Raw genomic sequence first — 17927 nt, 5'->3', positions numbered from 1 at the left:
GTGAGTGCGACAAGTATCTTCACTATATATAAGCTAACCTCATAAATATTAATTTCGAAAAATTCAGATTTTCTTTGTACATCATATCGTGCTTAGCTCCTGCTTCTGAGTTTGCTTATAGCAAGAAGAAACGAACGGTCGGATTATATAAAAATTTTATACCGCTTTATACCAGTTTAGTTTGGTACGAAGCAGTGAACTCAGTACGATCTAACCATATTAAATTAAGAGTCAAGATCTGCGACAAATTGTCACTCAGTAGCTTCAGAATATGGAAATTTTTTTTTTCAAATTATGCCTTTCTTCAAGTGCCTAAATATGTTTTCAAATTAGACCTAGTTAAGTTATAAAACTAAAACATTTTGGGCTCTCCAGTTATGTATTTCAGTGTTCAGTCTAATTTTTATAAAAATTGAAACTTTTTGAACCGCTTCACAGGGATTGCCTACAAAATGTAACTAAGTCGATTGCTAGCTCTGTCTGTTTTTAGTGTCAGATTTTGTTTATACTTTAATCTAATTCAAAATTTTGTGTAGAAAACAACCAGTCGGTAACCAAATTTGCCGGGACTAAAAAGTTTTTTTTAAAAACTTGATTTTATACGGTTATATTGAAGGTATTAAAATTTTTGGAGTTTAAAAAAACATTGTTTTCATATGTTGATACCGGTCCGTAAATTTTCATTTAATTATTTCTGAATATCTGTCTCCTTAGATATGGAATTTACATTTTAAAATATATTTTTCTTACTTGATATCTTTATAATGTGTTGGAAATCAGCACTATTTCTGAAAAGATCTTCATATTAATTATTTTACTAATCATATACTCATACACTACTTAATTTTGATTTTCAGATTAAGGAAAGTTCACTCGCTGATCATTTGGCTGAACATGAAAAAGAGTTAATATTTGGAAAAGAGAAAGAAGGTGAGTCAGAGAATGTGAAAAAAATCGTGGAATAAAAAGAAGAGTTATGAATAAAAAACAATCGATAAACATATTATAAATAAATAATACTAATGTCCGATGTGATCCGAAATACAGGATGAAATCTTCGTTAAAATGAACCACTCAGGCTGAAAATGTACTTACTTAGTTTTTTTTTTACACATTTACCTTATATATTTGTATACGTTCCGTTACTTTTTCTTTTAACTGGCATACGAAGAATATAAATGACACCCGGTACTGACAGTCTGAACATTTTGCGTTACTGCCACTTGTAGTATAAATGCTACAGAAATGCTGCGATGTCGTTACTTATATATATATACTGTAGACACAAAAATATAGGGTCAATGTATAAATTGGCAATAAATCTAAAAAACATACACATTCGATACCGGCAGCACAGATATTTCTACCACTGAATGCGAAGTTCAATTGGAATCGATAGAGGTGGCTGTATAATGTATGTACTCTAAGCTGCCAAAGGCAATCTACTTGAATAGACAAATGATTAGCTGTTCGGACCGGCAGACAGATAAATAGACGCAGATATAAGCCAAAAGGCTATAAATGGACATACAGTAAATATACCCCTACTCGTTCGTGACCACCCTGTCCGTTGGTTGTTTACTTTTCTGCTTTTTAGAACTTGTTTGTGTACATACCTATATATAATATAAATTTGTAAATAATTACCCACAACGTTCTTTGCTTGCAGGGCGTCCACTCAAATTGGTGCATTTACAACATCTAACAGATGCCAGCGACGTCAATGCAGGAACTTTTGCTGCTGATCCAGTAACGCCGGCAGCTTTCATGTCACAACAAAAGCAACAACCAACGCACAAATCATCGCATCGTGTCAAACGTTCTGACACCAGCGCCACCGCAGAGAGTCAAAAAGCCGACGCGCAACCGCAATCGGCTGCGAGTGAAGACGTTGTCTCTGTGCAAATAAAAGGTAAGTTAATCACGACAAACACAATATATCGAATCGTTTCAGTTGCCAGTTGCTCTGGCTTGAATGCATTTTTAAGTGTCAGAAGATTGACAGCTGGCGCAGTCAATGCAAGATAAATGTTCGTTCGTATTGCGGCTTTAGATTGGAAGTTCTATTTTTAGTGCACGACAATTGCAGCTGGATTATGGAATTAACTTTACTAGATTTTTTATGAGATACTTATTAGCGAAGTTTCGCACACAAATCTAAGATATTTTGCAATATTAGCGAATAATTATTTAATATGAACATACACTTATTATTAGTACATAGAGTCGCATATGCAAACTATTTCTCAAGATGAAATATGATCGGGGCTGATCTATATAAACTGCTCTCGCAGTCAATGGATTAACAATTTTTTTAGATTGGTACAGCCTTTTCTATGCACAGCTACATGATCGTTGAAAATATTGCGAAAGTGTTTTGAAGAATCCCTTTTATCACGAACACAAGTATTTGAGTGACTCCAAGTATTCATCGAAGACTTTATGACAATCATCTGACTGATTCATCAAAATCATCATTAGTGATGACAAGAAGTGGGTTCATGAATATGACGTCAAAATTGTCTAATAATCATGCGAAAAGACCAAATTTTCCTGAAGGCACTGAAGGCTCTCCCAGCTGAGGCTTATAACAAGTGTATAGAAAATTGAATTAAGCGTTGGCATGCTTGTATTGCCTCAAAAAGAGCTTATTTTGTATTGAAATACTTGAAAATGTAATTTTATTTTTTATCGGTCAGAATAAAATTTAATCAGCTTCGCTATTAATATTTTTCTTCTTTATATATAATATGTACAGCCAATAACGTCTCCAAAAACATTATTGCAACTAAAAGGATGATGATCAGTCTACTGCCAGAGTTGTACTCCAGTAGTAGATAAACTTTCCTTTAATAAAAATATTGAAGAACCTGAAAGTTTATGAAGATCGCCCTTGCAAGAAATTTTTTTCCGAATTCCTTTAGAAAATTGACCTTAAAGAAACAAACTTGTGCAATAAGTATTGTAGCAGCCATCACCAACATAATCACAGGCATTCCAAGCAAAATATTGCATACTTCAATTATTCGCTGTTCTTCTTTTGCATTTAGATCGTTACCGCATATGATTTAAGGCCCTCTTTGATCTTGTTGCAAGCTACTCGTACTTCGGAAGCAATATTTTTATTATTCCGGTCAATGCTGCTTGAAATGAAGTGTCGGCGAGATGAGCGGAAGAGCGGTTAGTAGATGCAGCAAAGTACAGAATTGCAGTAGCGCGATCACCGTTGCATGCAACAAGCGCTATATGCGGCGCATACTGCATTAATACGAATATTTACATATCTATGTATGTAAATTTCATATAAGAAAAAATGTAAATACATATATGCGTGTATGTATATTTCTGGTATTTCTCCTTCTTTGGTGAGTACTTCGGCGCCGATTGTTCCACTGCCATTGCAACTGCGCCGCACATTTTGATCTTCGCTGCCTTGTTCATTTTCAATATATGCACATAGATAACTGTTTAATTTCTTTTGTTGTGTTTATTTATAAGTTTTTTTTGTTGTTGTTGCAGACAACGACCAATCGGTGCACCTACAGCTACGCCAGACACCGAAACTAATCGACGATGCTTTTGTATTCATCCGACGCTATGCCAACTCGACACAGTTCATTGAGGATTCGCATAAATTAGCCGAGCGGTATGAGCGATGCTTTTACAGTAATGAAAATTCAGCACTTGACCTTTGCGATGATGAAAATGTGGTAAGTAGCAAAATAACAACAACAATGGCAACAAGAAAAAATACAATAAAATAATGATGAATGGAAAATCAACGAAGCGGTGAAGCATATTTGTGTGATGGCGTATGTGCCGCGACTGTGAAGAGTGAGCATGTGTGTAAACCACGAAAGTGAGACATGTCGCAGCTGCTGATGTGTGTCTCTCCACATTGGTGGCAAAGTAAGCTGATTGGACATAGGTATAAGTGGAAAGTAGAGTGCACGGGTCACTTGTCACAGCATGGGTGGAATATTAATAGCAAATATTTTTATTGATAAATTAAAGGGATCCCTTACAAGTTCATTTACTGTTACTCTAATTTCATAAAAAGTATTCAAAAGAAAGAGAACCGTAAAGCTCAAAGCAAAGAACCATACTACATAGATGGGGTTGGGAACATATGTATCAGATCTTTATCTGCTCAAAACGAGATATCTCTTAGTTCTTCTTGCGTAGTGCATTCTTCTGGCACTCGAAGCTGTTATAATTACATGTATGAAAACATTCCAGTGTCAAAATAGCTTTGAACCATATTATAAGCAGCGGAAGCAAGGAATGTGTGCAAAATTTGGTATGACTAAATCGACTCAGCACAGGGTTAAAAAAAAAAAGAAAACACGTTAAGTTTGGTTGCACTGATGCTATAGTAAAGAGTCTTCACCTGATTTTGGTTGGTCAGTTTAAATTGCAGCTGTATACTATAGTAATTCGATCTGAACAATATGTTTGGAGATTGTAGCGTTGCCTTTTATTTCGTGAAGATATCTTCTTAGATGAAAAAAGTCTTCCATACAAAAACTCTTTTGCTCTCGCTGTTGCCAAAAACTTTACAAATGAAAGTATCACAGATGAATCCCTTACAAGAGAGTATGAAGTGATGTAACCCTTTGCTGTTTAGCTGCGCCGGTACAGTTGTTGTGCGATTCTCCACTCTCCAATTAATTAAAATATAATTCAGCCCACGAATTATTGCCGATTCATAAAATTATCCTTTAATTATTCCGAAATTTCAGCGCGGCGTATTCCATCACAACTCCACCAATTATATCATACATCCACTGCCAGCACGTTTTGGCAACTCCACCCACGTAATACTCGAATCGAATTATCACCTGCCGCCCAAAGACACCAGAGAATCTGCCGTTATGCCATTGGCAGCGAGTGTACTCAACGCAAGCGTACAATTTGAGCCTGAAGAGGAGAGTTTCAACGAGTTGAACGACTTCGCGTTAGAGCCCACCGTAAGTGAATATGCGGCACGTCCAGTGCGTAATACCGGCTATGTGACCTACGAAGAATTCGCAGAAGACACAACACATAACTACACATATCATCACAACGGAAGAGGCGATAAATTAAAGAAATATGTGGATATAAATTTACGTTATAAGCCACGTTATCATCATCACAACGGCGTGGAACAGCACCAATTTCATCGTCAGAAACATTCGCGTCAACGACAACATTTACATGATCAACAACAAGAAGCACTGGCGTCCAAACAGAAGCCGAATAAACTGCCACAACGCCAAAGAAAACTAAAAGAACATCACCAACATCGTAAACAACAACAATCGAAAGCAACATTGCCAACACTGCTTGAGCACATCGATTTGATGTCCAACGACAACAACAATGACGAAAACGATAATAAAAGCAAAAAGCACAATGAACACGATGACCATCAACAGCATCGACGTCGTCGCCGGCGTCGTAACATTGCTTCGGGCAGTACGAAGATACCACAAGATCTGTACATTGAGACGGCGATCTTCGTTGATCGTGATCTCTTCCAGCATATGTCGAAGAATTTTCCCGACAATACCGAAAGTCAAATGATACGTTTTGTATTGGCAATGATAAATGCCGTTCAACTGTTATATCACGATCGTTCGTTGGGGCGTCGCATTAATTTCGTGTTGAAACGTTTGGAGATACTTTACAATGATCCGTCTAGTTTACGGCGCTCCGATGATATTGATACGTATTTGAGTAATTTCTGTGAGTGGCAGCAACGTTTAAATCCGCCGCAGGATAGTGACACTATGCATTATGATCATGCTGTGATATTAACAGGTGGGTGTGCGAAATACTCGTAGATGTGGGAAGTGATGAAGCTACAAATAGTGTGGCATGTTTTGGGAGAGTCTTTTGAATTTTATTCAAGTATATGTTTGATAAATTTATCGCAAAAAGCGATAACTTTATTGTGGTCAGTGATTTGATATATGAGGATCTTGAATATAAAGGCGTCGATAATAATAATTCTGATTCTTGCTCTTTGAGCTCAATCCGTAATAACTGCAATCTGGTCTAATAATGTGATATATATTAAAGCTTTCTACTACCTCTAAATATTTACAATTTTACAAATTTTCCTCATACATATTTTTCGCTTAGGTCTTGATTTGTACGTTGTGGATAAAGGCGGCAAGAAGATCAATCAGGTGGTTGGTCTTGCACCAGTGTCCGGCATGTGCACGAATACTTCTTCATGCACCATCAACGAGGGCAAACATTTCGAAAGTGTTTTCGTTGTAGCACACGAGATCGGCCATAAGTGAGTGAATTCGTGCAAAGCAGAATGCAGTAAAACATTTTATTTATTGCCATATTTTTTCAATGTTTGTTATCAATTTATGTAGCCTTGGCATGCGGCACGATACAATAAACGACCGGAATTGCGATCCCACACGATATATTATGTCGCCTACATTGGGCAGTGGCAAGACGACATGGTCGGACTGTTCGCGTGATTATTTGGAAAAGTTTTTGAGGTGAGGAAGATGTGAAAAATTGCTTATAAATATTAATAACAAATTTAATAAAGAATTACTTATATTATCCTAAATCATTAATTTTTTCTTCAGAAAAGGTTTAGGCAGCTGCCTCTTCGATCACGGTCAATTTGCCAACAATTTGGATCATTTGGCGGAGGGTATACTGCCGGGTGAACGTTTTGATGCCGATCAGCAGTGTATGCTTAAATATGGACGCCCTTCGATGCGCGCTAAAAATCAAAAGCAATCAGATATTTGCACTGATTTACACTGTCAGCGTGATCGTTATACTTGGACATCGCATCCGGCTTTGGAGGGCACCACATGTGGGCCAAATATGGTTGGTTTTCTTAGCGCTTTTGTTATTTTTAACCTCAATACTGATTGCTGAAAATTACAGTGGTGTCGTAGCGGTACTTGTGTAATACGTCCTGCCTATGTTGAACCCTATCACACGCCTAAACTTGTATCAACTGCTAGTAAAGTGGGTTACGATAAGTCGAATTTTTTGGAATCCAGTAAGATGGGTCACCTATTGCACGAATACAACTATAATAAGGTGAGTGACTTCTACTTTGCATTTTGACTGCACCTAAGGATGAAAACATAGTAGATAGATGAAAAAAAACAACAACTTAGCTTCATGTCATAGATGGAATATGAGTGTGGGTTAACTTCCAAAAGATGAGTCAAATTTGTAGCGTTAGTGAACTCTCTTTTGATCAATAATTCATGTATCTGATTCCTCGAAGTGCTTTTCCTGTATTGAGAGAAAAAGTTTATGTTGCAGGCTAGATATATTTTTGCTCAACAATTTGGTAAAATGACAACCTGCCTCCTTGAAAGACGACTTTATATACGTGAACCAGAAATATTCTCATCTAATGGGGGTTGTGTGAATTGATCAGACCATTATATCTCGAGGAAGGTAGAGCTTTTGCGAAGTAAAGATAACTGTAGCTCAAAAATGATTACCTCAGCACTGGTTGTGTGGATACCGAAGTTCGTTATCAACACCTTAACATACCATTAAAGAAATCCCGGTTACCCTTTCTATTTTATGCCTGATATCTCTTAGAAGTCTAAGCGAATTTCTCTTGTGAAAGCCTATTCGAAGATAGCCTCAATATCTTTTGTATCTTCTGATTATAGCCTGTTAGTTGGAGTGAATGGAGCGAGGTGAGTGACTGTGCCTCTGGCTGTCTTTATGGACCTTCTCGTCGTCTGCTCGAAGGCAGCACGGGTCTACGAACATACTCTCGTCGATGTGTTGATCATTATAGACGTTGTCTCGGGCGTGACCATAAATACGAGTCTTGCGTTGCCAAAGACTGTTACAGCTTGAAAATCGTTATGACAATTGAAGAATTCGCTTATGACAAATGCAGTCGTGCACAAAAGTCAGATGCGGAACTGACGGGCGAGGGTGTGCAGATAATTGGAGATATTGGTTGGTATCAAATGTCTTTTCATACTATTATAACTACATTTTTATGACATCTTGGACATATTTGTAGAGGAGTCTTGCAAAGTTTACTGCCGCTCGAAAACGAATGGTACCAAAACACGTCGCTGGACTTTCCCTGACGGTACCACATGCCGCACAACACTTTACAAAGCCGAAGATATATCATACTGCATTGGTGGACGGTGTGAAAAGTTCTCATGTGACAACTCGACACAAAACTACTACAAATTGGATCCACATTTTTGTGAGCAACGAAGAACGTCACCAGCACGTGCCGAGGAATCGGAGAGTCGACGCTACAACACGGTGCATGGCTCCACTGCTAGTGGCAATAATTTAAGTTATAATAAAAATTACCATAACAGCAATAACATACCACAGTACAACATCTATGCGCCAACAACATATCGTAGCAAATACGAGAATGGTGAGTAATTTCGGTGCTTTTCAAAAAGTTGTATTTATTACAAGTATGATCGCTTTTATTGCAGAGGTGGCCATACGCAGTTTCCATGGTCAGGAGCGCGAATCACCCTACAAACGTAAAACGGGCGTCTATCAACCGTGGAGTAAATACAATTATCCACTGCGCGACGCAGCGCAACCCGTGGCACAGCCACAGCCGCCGAAGCCGCCACCTCCCGTCTCCGCTTCATTGGTAGCCCTGGACACGTCAGTAACAGCGGCGGCAGCAGAGCCAGAATGGATTGTCAAATCCGGTTGCCATTCAAGTTGTATGGCCAAATCGAAGGGCATTCAAGTGGTGACCTCGCGTCGCACCGGTGCCAATAATATACAGTTGTGCACGCATGCCGCCAAGGTATGAAGATAAATATGAGCGCCAATAAATTTTCCACTTTTTAGTTTGCTTTTATTGCTTGTGTTTTTTGTTATATTAATTTTCAAATTTATTGTGGAATTGTTGCAGCCTTGTGAACGCTTGCTGTCGGCCACCGAACACGCGGAACACACATGCGCGCGCTACAAGCTGAAGGTGCGCGGCCTCTCCGGCTATGGCACGCAAATTGCGGCGAGCGTCGATGAGCCAGATAGGAGTTGTCGTGTCGGCTGCCAGGATGAATCTATTAAGTATCGCTTTTATTTGGTGAACGGGCGGTATGGGCACTTTCCGCTGGGCACTAAATGCTCAAATACGGAGGAGCGATATTGCGTCAATGGCAAGTGCTTGGAATTTGGGCCAGACAATATACCGTTACAGCAGTCGCATATCAGTTTGGCCTTATTTCGCAATCGGCGCTCACTACCATCGCTGGATTTGATGTCGCAGAGTGAAGTTGCGGAGCCGAAGGTGGAGAGTGTGCGCCAGCGTCGCAGCTATCTTTACTTTGACCCCGTAAATATAACAGAGACAATCACGCAAGATTTCATAAATACTATTGTGAAGAGTATAATGGACTTTGAACAGCAGCATGTCGAGGGTGAGAGAATGTGGAATTTGTGGAAATCTTGAAAATATGTATTACAAAGTACAAAGGTTTTTTACATTAGCCTGTTTGATGAATAATTTCTTGAAACACTTTAACCTTCTATATTCTATGCTTACAAGAAACTTTTGATGTCGAAATCGTAGTTGAATAATCAAATCCTTAAGCAATTTAACCCTCTAGGGTCTACTCTAATAGTTCATATTAACCTTTTTTTAACTAGAAATTATTTGTACAAAAGTCGAGCATTGAAATCTGGCACTAAACTTTTCCGTCGAAGAAAAATATTGTCTAAAAGTTGAAAATTAAAAAAATGAGTCGAAAATTTGTTTTTTTTTTACAAATAACCCTCTTTCGGGTTTCTAAAACGTTTTAAGACGGAGTCTTGGAACTAATATATTTTTTCTAACACATTTCAGATGAATTACTCAATCCTGAGCACATCGAATTCAATAATCCCATACACATTGCAACCCAAGTAGAAGCAACAACAGAACTGCAAGCGACTACATAAATTCTAAAAATATTCTTCCCGAATTATTTGTAGCTAGTTATCTAACTAATAATTTAAAACACATACATATACGCATATATTTATTTTTTATGTTTCGATCAGCGAACCAAACGAGGGTCTTGTATGTGTACGCTATTGTAGTGATATTTTCATTAGGGGTTTGAATAAATCATAGCTTTCGAAGTGATCTTAAGTTAAAAACAAAAAACATTATTTATGTACAGATGAACTTTATCTGCATATAATATAATATGCTGATAAAGTATCTTATTTCCCGAATATGAGTTGTAGAATATGTACTATATATATTTACAATAAATATTATTAAAGAAAAATTCAACATTTTTATTTTATTTTTATGAACAATACACGGTTGGTTTAAAACATATAAAAGTTAGAAGGCTTAAAAGATATTTTTTATGAAGTTACCACCTCTTTAAAAATGTTAATTTAGTAAAATATTAATAAAGTAAATAAAATTATTACGCTACGGACTAAAGAGGTTTGGAAAATTTTACAGCTGAAAATATTTTTTGAAGAAGCTGCCACGATTTTAAAAATATTCGTGTAATATTGTTGGTAAGATTATCGAAATAATACATTTTGGACATTTAAGTAAAGAAAGAAAAGTGGGTTTCTCTTAGTTGAAACTAAAAAATTTTGAGAAGTGATGCCACCTGTTTAAAAATGTTAATTTAATAAAGTTGGTATAATAATCGAATTACTACACTAGGAGCAGTAAACTAAAAGGATTTAAGAAATTTGAAAGTTTAAAATATTTTTAAAAAAAAGTTGCCATCTCCTTAAAAATTGAATTTAATATAATTTATGACATAATGGAATTACTGCAATACAGACATCAAACTAAAGAGAGTTGTGAAGCCTTAAAGTTGATGCTAAAAATATTTTGGTAGGCGTTGCTACATGTTTAAAAAATTTAATTTAGTAAAAATTATAAAATAATTAAATTATTGTAATAATGGTATCAAAGTTGACCCTAGGCAACTTAAAGTTATAATTACAATTCTTAACAAGAGTTGCCAGTTGTTGGAAACTGCTAATGAAATTGAATTATGAAGCTATAAAGGTGTATAAATCAATTCCACCAGAGATGCTTACGAAAATGTGTGCTAGCTGCTTGGAAATTTTGAGCAAAAATTAATAAAAACATACAGAAACTATTAAACATAGGTATCCAACTTGAGAGGCTTAGAATATCTTGCCGTTGAATTTATTTTAAGAAGTTGCCACTTTAAAAAAATTATTTAATAAAATTTATAATATAATCAAACTACTGCATTATGGGTATCAGAGTAAAGAGAGTTAAGACGACTTAAAGTTGAAACTACATACTTTTGAGGAGGGTTGCCAGCTATGGAAACTATTTAAAAAATTGAATTTATATAACAAATTAATATTGCAATATACATAGGTATTAAACTAAAAAGGTTTAGAAATGCGTAAAGGGTTGCCAGCTGTTTGAAAATGTTGAGCCAAAATTAAAAAAAGTACAATAGATAAACTCAACGATATGGATATCAAACTTGCGAGCAAATCTTGCAGTGAAAGATAATGTTTTGAAGAAGTTGTCTCCTTTTAAAAAAAATTTAATATACTAAAATGTTTGCCATAAAATAATTGATTTACTGCAATTTGAACAACAAGAAGGCCAAAAGTGGAAATGCATATGTTTGAGTAGGTTTGCCAATTGTTTGAAACTGTATAAGAAATTAAATTGATAACGTAAATGAAATATTAATATAATATATTAATAATAATAAAAAAAAACAACTGGAGAAGTTCTCTAAAAGGGTTGCCAGCTGCTTAAAAAATTCTAACATTACAAAGTGATAAACTAAATTCAATACCAAAATTGGTGAAAAAATTTGTTTATAATTAAATTGGATTGGATGTTGGCAGATTTAATCCCGATAGTTGCGAGTGGCAACGGTCTTAACAGTAGAATATAAATAACTCAGAATTTTAGAATATTTCCTGTCTGGAAAGAATGCTGTATATAATTTTTAACTCCATTAGTTACAAAAAAAGACGAGTTACCGCCTAATGATATTAGTATACTGCTTTATATTGTATTTCTGATACAACAAAAATAAAAGTAAATTTGGAAAACATTTCCATTAGTTCTCTCATATCAGACATTGTATTACCAGAGAACTTAAAACAATGAGAAGGTGCAGGTTCGACAGCGAACAATTTGTAGGAATTTATCAAGGAGTTCACCACAGATGCACGAGAAACAAATAACATTTTTCGCTTTTATAACAGCGGTGAATCTGTACACATACGCTCTCTTAACATAACCAACCGACGAATATTGAAGAGAATATAATATGTGAGCAAAACTGGGCATATTGATATGCCATTTGAAATATATTCCCTTTTATTGAACTATTATTTATTATTTTTTAAATTATTTTATGTTAATTCATTTTTACTTTATTATGAGAAATATATCTAAATACTTTTAAATTATTACTAATAAAGTTTTTTGATATATTTCTTAAAATAATTCATTAATTGTACTTGACACCATTATGGAGTCATAAAAGTACAGAATTGTGTTTTGCCGTCGGTATTTCACATTCATGCTTCAATTTTTCTTTTCAAATGCATGTGTAAACATATGTAACAGGACATACATATATTATGTCGTTTACACATTTGTATGTATTTTTATGTAGATATGTACACTCATTACTTCATGTGAAATCTCCGTTGTCGAAGAACTGACGCGACGACAAAGCGTCACAACATTGTGTTGTTGGTAGAAAATCCGAGATGTGCCATACACACTCTTACAAACATACATCGCATATGGGCAAGTGCAAAGTCAATGTGTGTACAAAAAATTCGAACGTACTTACGTAAATTCTTTGACAAATACAGTCAATCCCGGTTAAGTGCCAAAACCAAAGATTCAGATTTTTTTGCTTTGTAGTACATAAGCGATTGTGGTACTTAAGCGAGTGGTACCAAAAAAATTATTTCTATGTATTTAAAAAAAAATTACCGTTTTCTTTAAAAAATTAAGAAAAAAAAAAGTGAGATGCAGCAAGACACCGGCAGATAAGAGGGATTGGAGGAGTGATACTTAACCGGGGTTTACTGTATACATAAATCAGAGGAATATTGAATATTTTCTTTAAAAAGTTTCTTGAATTGTAAATCGACAAATTTACTATGTTGTCACTTTTATTCTAAAATATTTTAATACTCATATTTGAGGGGTTGTCACTTTTCCCTTCTAGAGGGAATATCAGAAATTTGTTCAATTTATGATTTTTAGCTTTTGCCATCGTCGCGAAAAGACGCTTGTAGGCAAACGCATGCTCGGGGAGATGTGTAAGGCGTTTGCTTTTATGAATGAAACGACTTAGCTTATTGCTTGTGCGCCAGCGTTCATGAATGAAAATGTTGTTGGTGTGTGATTTACTACAAATTTAGGATTTGTCAATTTGGCTGCCATATTGATTTCTGCTGCTGATGCTATTTGAGACAATTGTTGTTTTTGTACAACAATGTTTGTATTTTTCTTATTGGCTGACGTACTTACATTTGTACGCTTAAATGTATGTAGATTTGTGTATGCATTACTTATTTTGCGCGGTCATATGCATATTTGTACATACATACTTACATATAGAGCAGTGCGCTTACATGTATTTATTGATAATTGATAATATATTATTATATTATATAATATAACATATTGATGTACATACATAAATTATTAATTCTGTAAAAATTGAAATTAGAAAATTATGAAAATAGTAAAATATCATTTTTTGCATAATCTTTCACATTTTATCAATGTAGCATTTGTGCAAAAAAATAATAATTTATCAAATTTTCATCATAAAAATCGTTTATATGGCAAAAAATAATCATGCATATGTGAAATGGCATTTGTATTTCTTGTTTTCTCATTCATTTCATTTCATTTTTCTCTTTATATTGGTAGATACGTATTTTGTCAGAGAACGTTGTTAAAAATTCTCATTTCTGTTAAATAACAGCAAAACTATACAGAAAGTGGTGAACTCCTTGATCTCAAATTTTCAGCCAACCAATCGAGCATCATACAAAATTCAATTTGCACCTTCTCATTGTTTTAAGTTCTCTGGTTCAACTATGTGAGTATTTACAGAGTGCAGAGTTTGGTGGGTGCGAATACTCAACAATTGCCACCTTGATTGCAGCTACTAGTCAGCGCACGGGCTTTTGAACTAAAAGCTTATGAAAGTTAGTTTTATGACAGGCCGGATAATGCAGCAAATTTATTTTTCAATATTTTATACATTTATCCACATGGCAAATACACTCTATGATACGTGTGCAGCTGTCTGCCTATATTTGTATTAAAATATGTTTGTTCGTGTGTGTGTGTGTTAAGTCGTAAATGGTGGCGTTTCAGCCGCTGATCGATTTCTTATTGTTTTGACTTAGTACCGTTGAATTAAACTTTTGTTTAGCCATTGATACGAGTATATTGTTTCATTTATTTGTTAGTAAAATACTTGTAGTTGAAATATATAGTATGCTTTTAGGCCCGTTTCATTGCATATTTCGCGCTTCCGCAAAGTATTCTTCAGTTGAAGTAATACCAGAGAACTTAAAACAATGAGAAGGTGCAAATTGAATTTTGTATGATGCTCGATTGGTTGGCTGAAAATTTGAGATCAAGGAGTTCACCACTTTCTGTATAGTTTTGCTGTTATTTAACAGAAATGAGAATTTTTAACAACGTTCTCTGACAAAATACGTATCTACCAATATAAAGAGAAAAATGAAATGAAATGAATGAGAAAACAAGAAATACAAATGCCATTTCACATATGCATGATTATTTTTTGCCATATAAACGATTTTTATGATGAAAATTTGATAAATTATTATTTTTTTGCACAAATGCTACATTGATAAAATGTGAAAGATTATGCAAAAAATGATATTTTACTATTTTCATAATTTTCTAATTTCAATTTTTACAGAATTAATAATTTATGTATGTACATCAATATGTTATATTATATAATATAATAATATATTATCAATTATCAATAAATACATGTAAGCGCACTGCTCTATATGTAAGTATGTATGTACAAATATGCATATGACCGCGCAAAATAAGTAATGCATACACAAATCTACATACATTTAAGCGTACAAATGTAAGTACGTCAGCCAATAAGAAAAATACAAACATTGTTGTACAAAAACAACAATTGTCTCAAATAGCATCAGCAGCAGAAATCAATATGGCAGCCAAATTGACAAATCCTAAATTTGTAGTAAATCACACACCAACAACATTTTCATTCATGAACGCTGGCGCACAAGCAATAAGCTAAGTCGTTTCATTCATAAAAGCAAACGCCTTACACATCTCCCCGAGCATGCGTTTGCCTACAAGCGTCTTTTCGCGACGATGGCAAAAGCTAAAAATCATAAATTGAACAAATTTCTGATATTCCCTCTAGAAGGGAAAAGTGACAACCCCTCAAATATGAGTATTAAAATATTTTAGAATAAAAGTGACAACATAGTAAATTTGTCGATTTACAATTCAAGAAACTTTTTAAAGAAAATATTCAATATTCCTCTGATTTATGTATACAGTAAACCCCGGTTAAGTATCACTCCTCCAATCCCTCTTATCTGCCGGTGTCTTGCTGCATCTCACTTTTTTTTTTCTTAATTTTTTAAAGAAAACGGTAATTTTTTTTTAAATACATAGAAATAATTTTTTTGGTACCACTCGCTTAAGTACCACAATCGCTTATGTACTACAAAGCAAAAAAATCTGAATCTTTGGTTTTGGCACTTAACCGGGATTGACTGTATTTGTCAAAGAATTTACGTAAGTACGTTCGAATTTTTTGTACACACATTGACTTTGCACTTGCCCATATGCGATGTATGTTTGTAAGAGTGTGTATGGCACATCTCGGATTTTCTACCAACAACACAATGTTGTGACGCTTTGTCGTCGCGTCAGTTCTTCGACAACGGAGATTTCACATGAAGTAATGAGTGTACATATCTACATAAAAATACATACAAATGTGTAAACGACATAATATATGTATGTCCTGTTACATATGTTTACACATGCATTTGAAAAGAAAAATTGAAGCATGAATGTGAAATACCGACGGCAAAACACAATTCTGTACTTTTATGACTCCATAATGGTGTCAAGTACAATTAATGAATTATTTTAAGAAATATATCAAAAAACTTTATTAGTAATAATTTAAAAGTATTTAGATATATTTCTCATAATAAAGTAAAAATGAATTAACATAAAATAATTTAAAAAATAATAAATAATAGTTCAATAAAAGGGAATATATTTCAAATGGCATATCAATATGCCCAGTTTTGCTCACATATTATATTCTCTTCAATATTCGTCGGTTGGTTATGTTAAGAGAGCGTATGTGTACAGATTCACCGCTGTTATAAAAGCGAAAAATGTTATTTGTTTCTCGTGCATCTGTGGTGAACTCCTTGATAAATTCCTACAAATTGTTCGCTGTCGAACCTGCACCTTCTCATTGTTTTAAGTTCTCTGGTTGAACCCACTTGAACTAATAAACGAAAGGAAGAGTGGAGAGCGGCAAGGGCTAGTGCAAAATATGAGGAATTTCGGTAGATAGTTCGAAAGGCTGAAATACGACACCACATTGTGAATGGCGCTGGCTTGGCACGCGAACTTTGAAATTCCATTAGTACACTTACAATGTATAACAACAAAAACTAACGCCATTTTATTTGTACACTTGCTGCAAACAACAACAATTCCACAGAAATAGAAGACGGCATGGCCAGAGAACTTAAAACAATGAGAAGGTGCAGGTTCGACAGCGAACAATTTGTAGGAATTTATCAAGGAGTTCACCACAGATGCACGAGAAACAAATAACATTTTTCGCTTTTATAACAGCGGTGAATCTGTACACATACGCTCTCTTAACATAACCAACCGACGAATATTGAAGAGAATATAATATGTGAGCAAAACTGGGCATATTGATATGCCATTTGAAATATATTCCCTTTTATTGAACTATTATTTATTATTTTTTAAATTATTTTATGTTAATTCATTTTTACTTTATTATGAGAAATATATCTAAATACTTTTAAATTATTACTAATAAAGTTTTTTGATATATTTCTTAAAATAATTCATTAATTGTACTTGACACCATTATGGAGTCATAAAAGTACAGAATTGTGTTTTGCCGTCGGTATTTCACATTCATGCTTCAATTTTTCTTTTCAAATGCATGTGTAAACATATGTAACAGGACATACATATATTATGTCGTTTACACATTTGTATGTATTTTTATGTAGATATGTACACTCATTACTTCATGTGAAATCTCCGTTGTCGAAGAACTGACGCGACGACAAAGCGTCACAACATTGTGTTGTTGGTAGAAAATCCGAGATGTGCCATACACACTCTTACAAACATACATCGCATATGGGCAAGTGCAAAGTCAATGTGTGTACAAAAAATTCGAACGTACTTACGTAAATTCTTTGACAAATACAGTCAATCCCGGTTAAGTGCCAAAACCAAAGATTCAGATTTTTTTGCTTTGTAGTACATAAGCGATTGTGGTACTTAAGCGAGTGGTACCAAAAAAATTATTTCTATGTATTTAAAAAAAAATTACCGTTTTCTTTAAAAAATTAAGAAAAAAAAAAGTGAGATGCAGCAAGACACCGGCAGATAAGAGGGATTGGAGGAGTGATACTTAACCGGGGTTTACTGTATACATAAATCAGAGGAATATTGAATATTTTCTTTAAAAAGTTTCTTGAATTGTAAATCGACAAATTTACTATGTTGTCACTTTTATTCTAAAATATTTTAATACTCATATTTGAGGGGTTGTCACTTTTCCCTTCTAGAGGGAATATCAGAAATTTGTTCAATTTATGATTTT

The 17927-nt window shown here is 34.6% G+C and overlaps 1 protein-coding gene across 3 annotated transcripts in view; it reads left to right on the top strand.

Annotated features, from left to right (window-relative positions):
• stl (stall) overlaps positions 1-10276 on the top strand; it is a 28593-nt gene extending 18317 nt beyond the window's left edge. For all 3 annotated transcript variants that reach the window (XM_014247345.3, XM_070108122.1, XM_070108123.1), the window contains exons 3-15: positions 858-930; positions 1670-1912; positions 3520-3710; positions 4743-5805; positions 6130-6289; positions 6375-6506; positions 6600-6849; positions 6910-7068; positions 7662-7959; positions 8027-8404; positions 8469-8797; positions 8906-9416; positions 9842-10276. In XM_014247345.3, the coding sequence (XP_014102820.2) occupies positions 858-930; positions 1670-1912; positions 3520-3710; positions 4743-5805; positions 6130-6289; positions 6375-6506; positions 6600-6849; positions 6910-7068; positions 7662-7959; positions 8027-8404; positions 8469-8797; positions 8906-9416; positions 9842-9936 (3882 nt within the window). In that variant the 3' untranslated portion in view covers positions 9937-10276. The remainder of the gene's footprint in view (positions 1-857; positions 931-1669; positions 1913-3519; positions 3711-4742; positions 5806-6129; positions 6290-6374; positions 6507-6599; positions 6850-6909; positions 7069-7661; positions 7960-8026; positions 8405-8468; positions 8798-8905; positions 9417-9841) is intronic.
• Positions 10277-17927: the final 7651 nt, after the last annotated feature.

The sequence above is a fragment of the Bactrocera oleae genome, chromosome 4, assembly GCF_042242935.1.
Source record: "Bactrocera oleae isolate idBacOlea1 chromosome 4, idBacOlea1, whole genome shotgun sequence".
NCBI lineage: Eukaryota > Metazoa > Arthropoda > Insecta > Diptera > Tephritidae > Bactrocera > Bactrocera oleae.
This window is presented reverse-complemented; position numbering and strand designations above follow the sequence as displayed.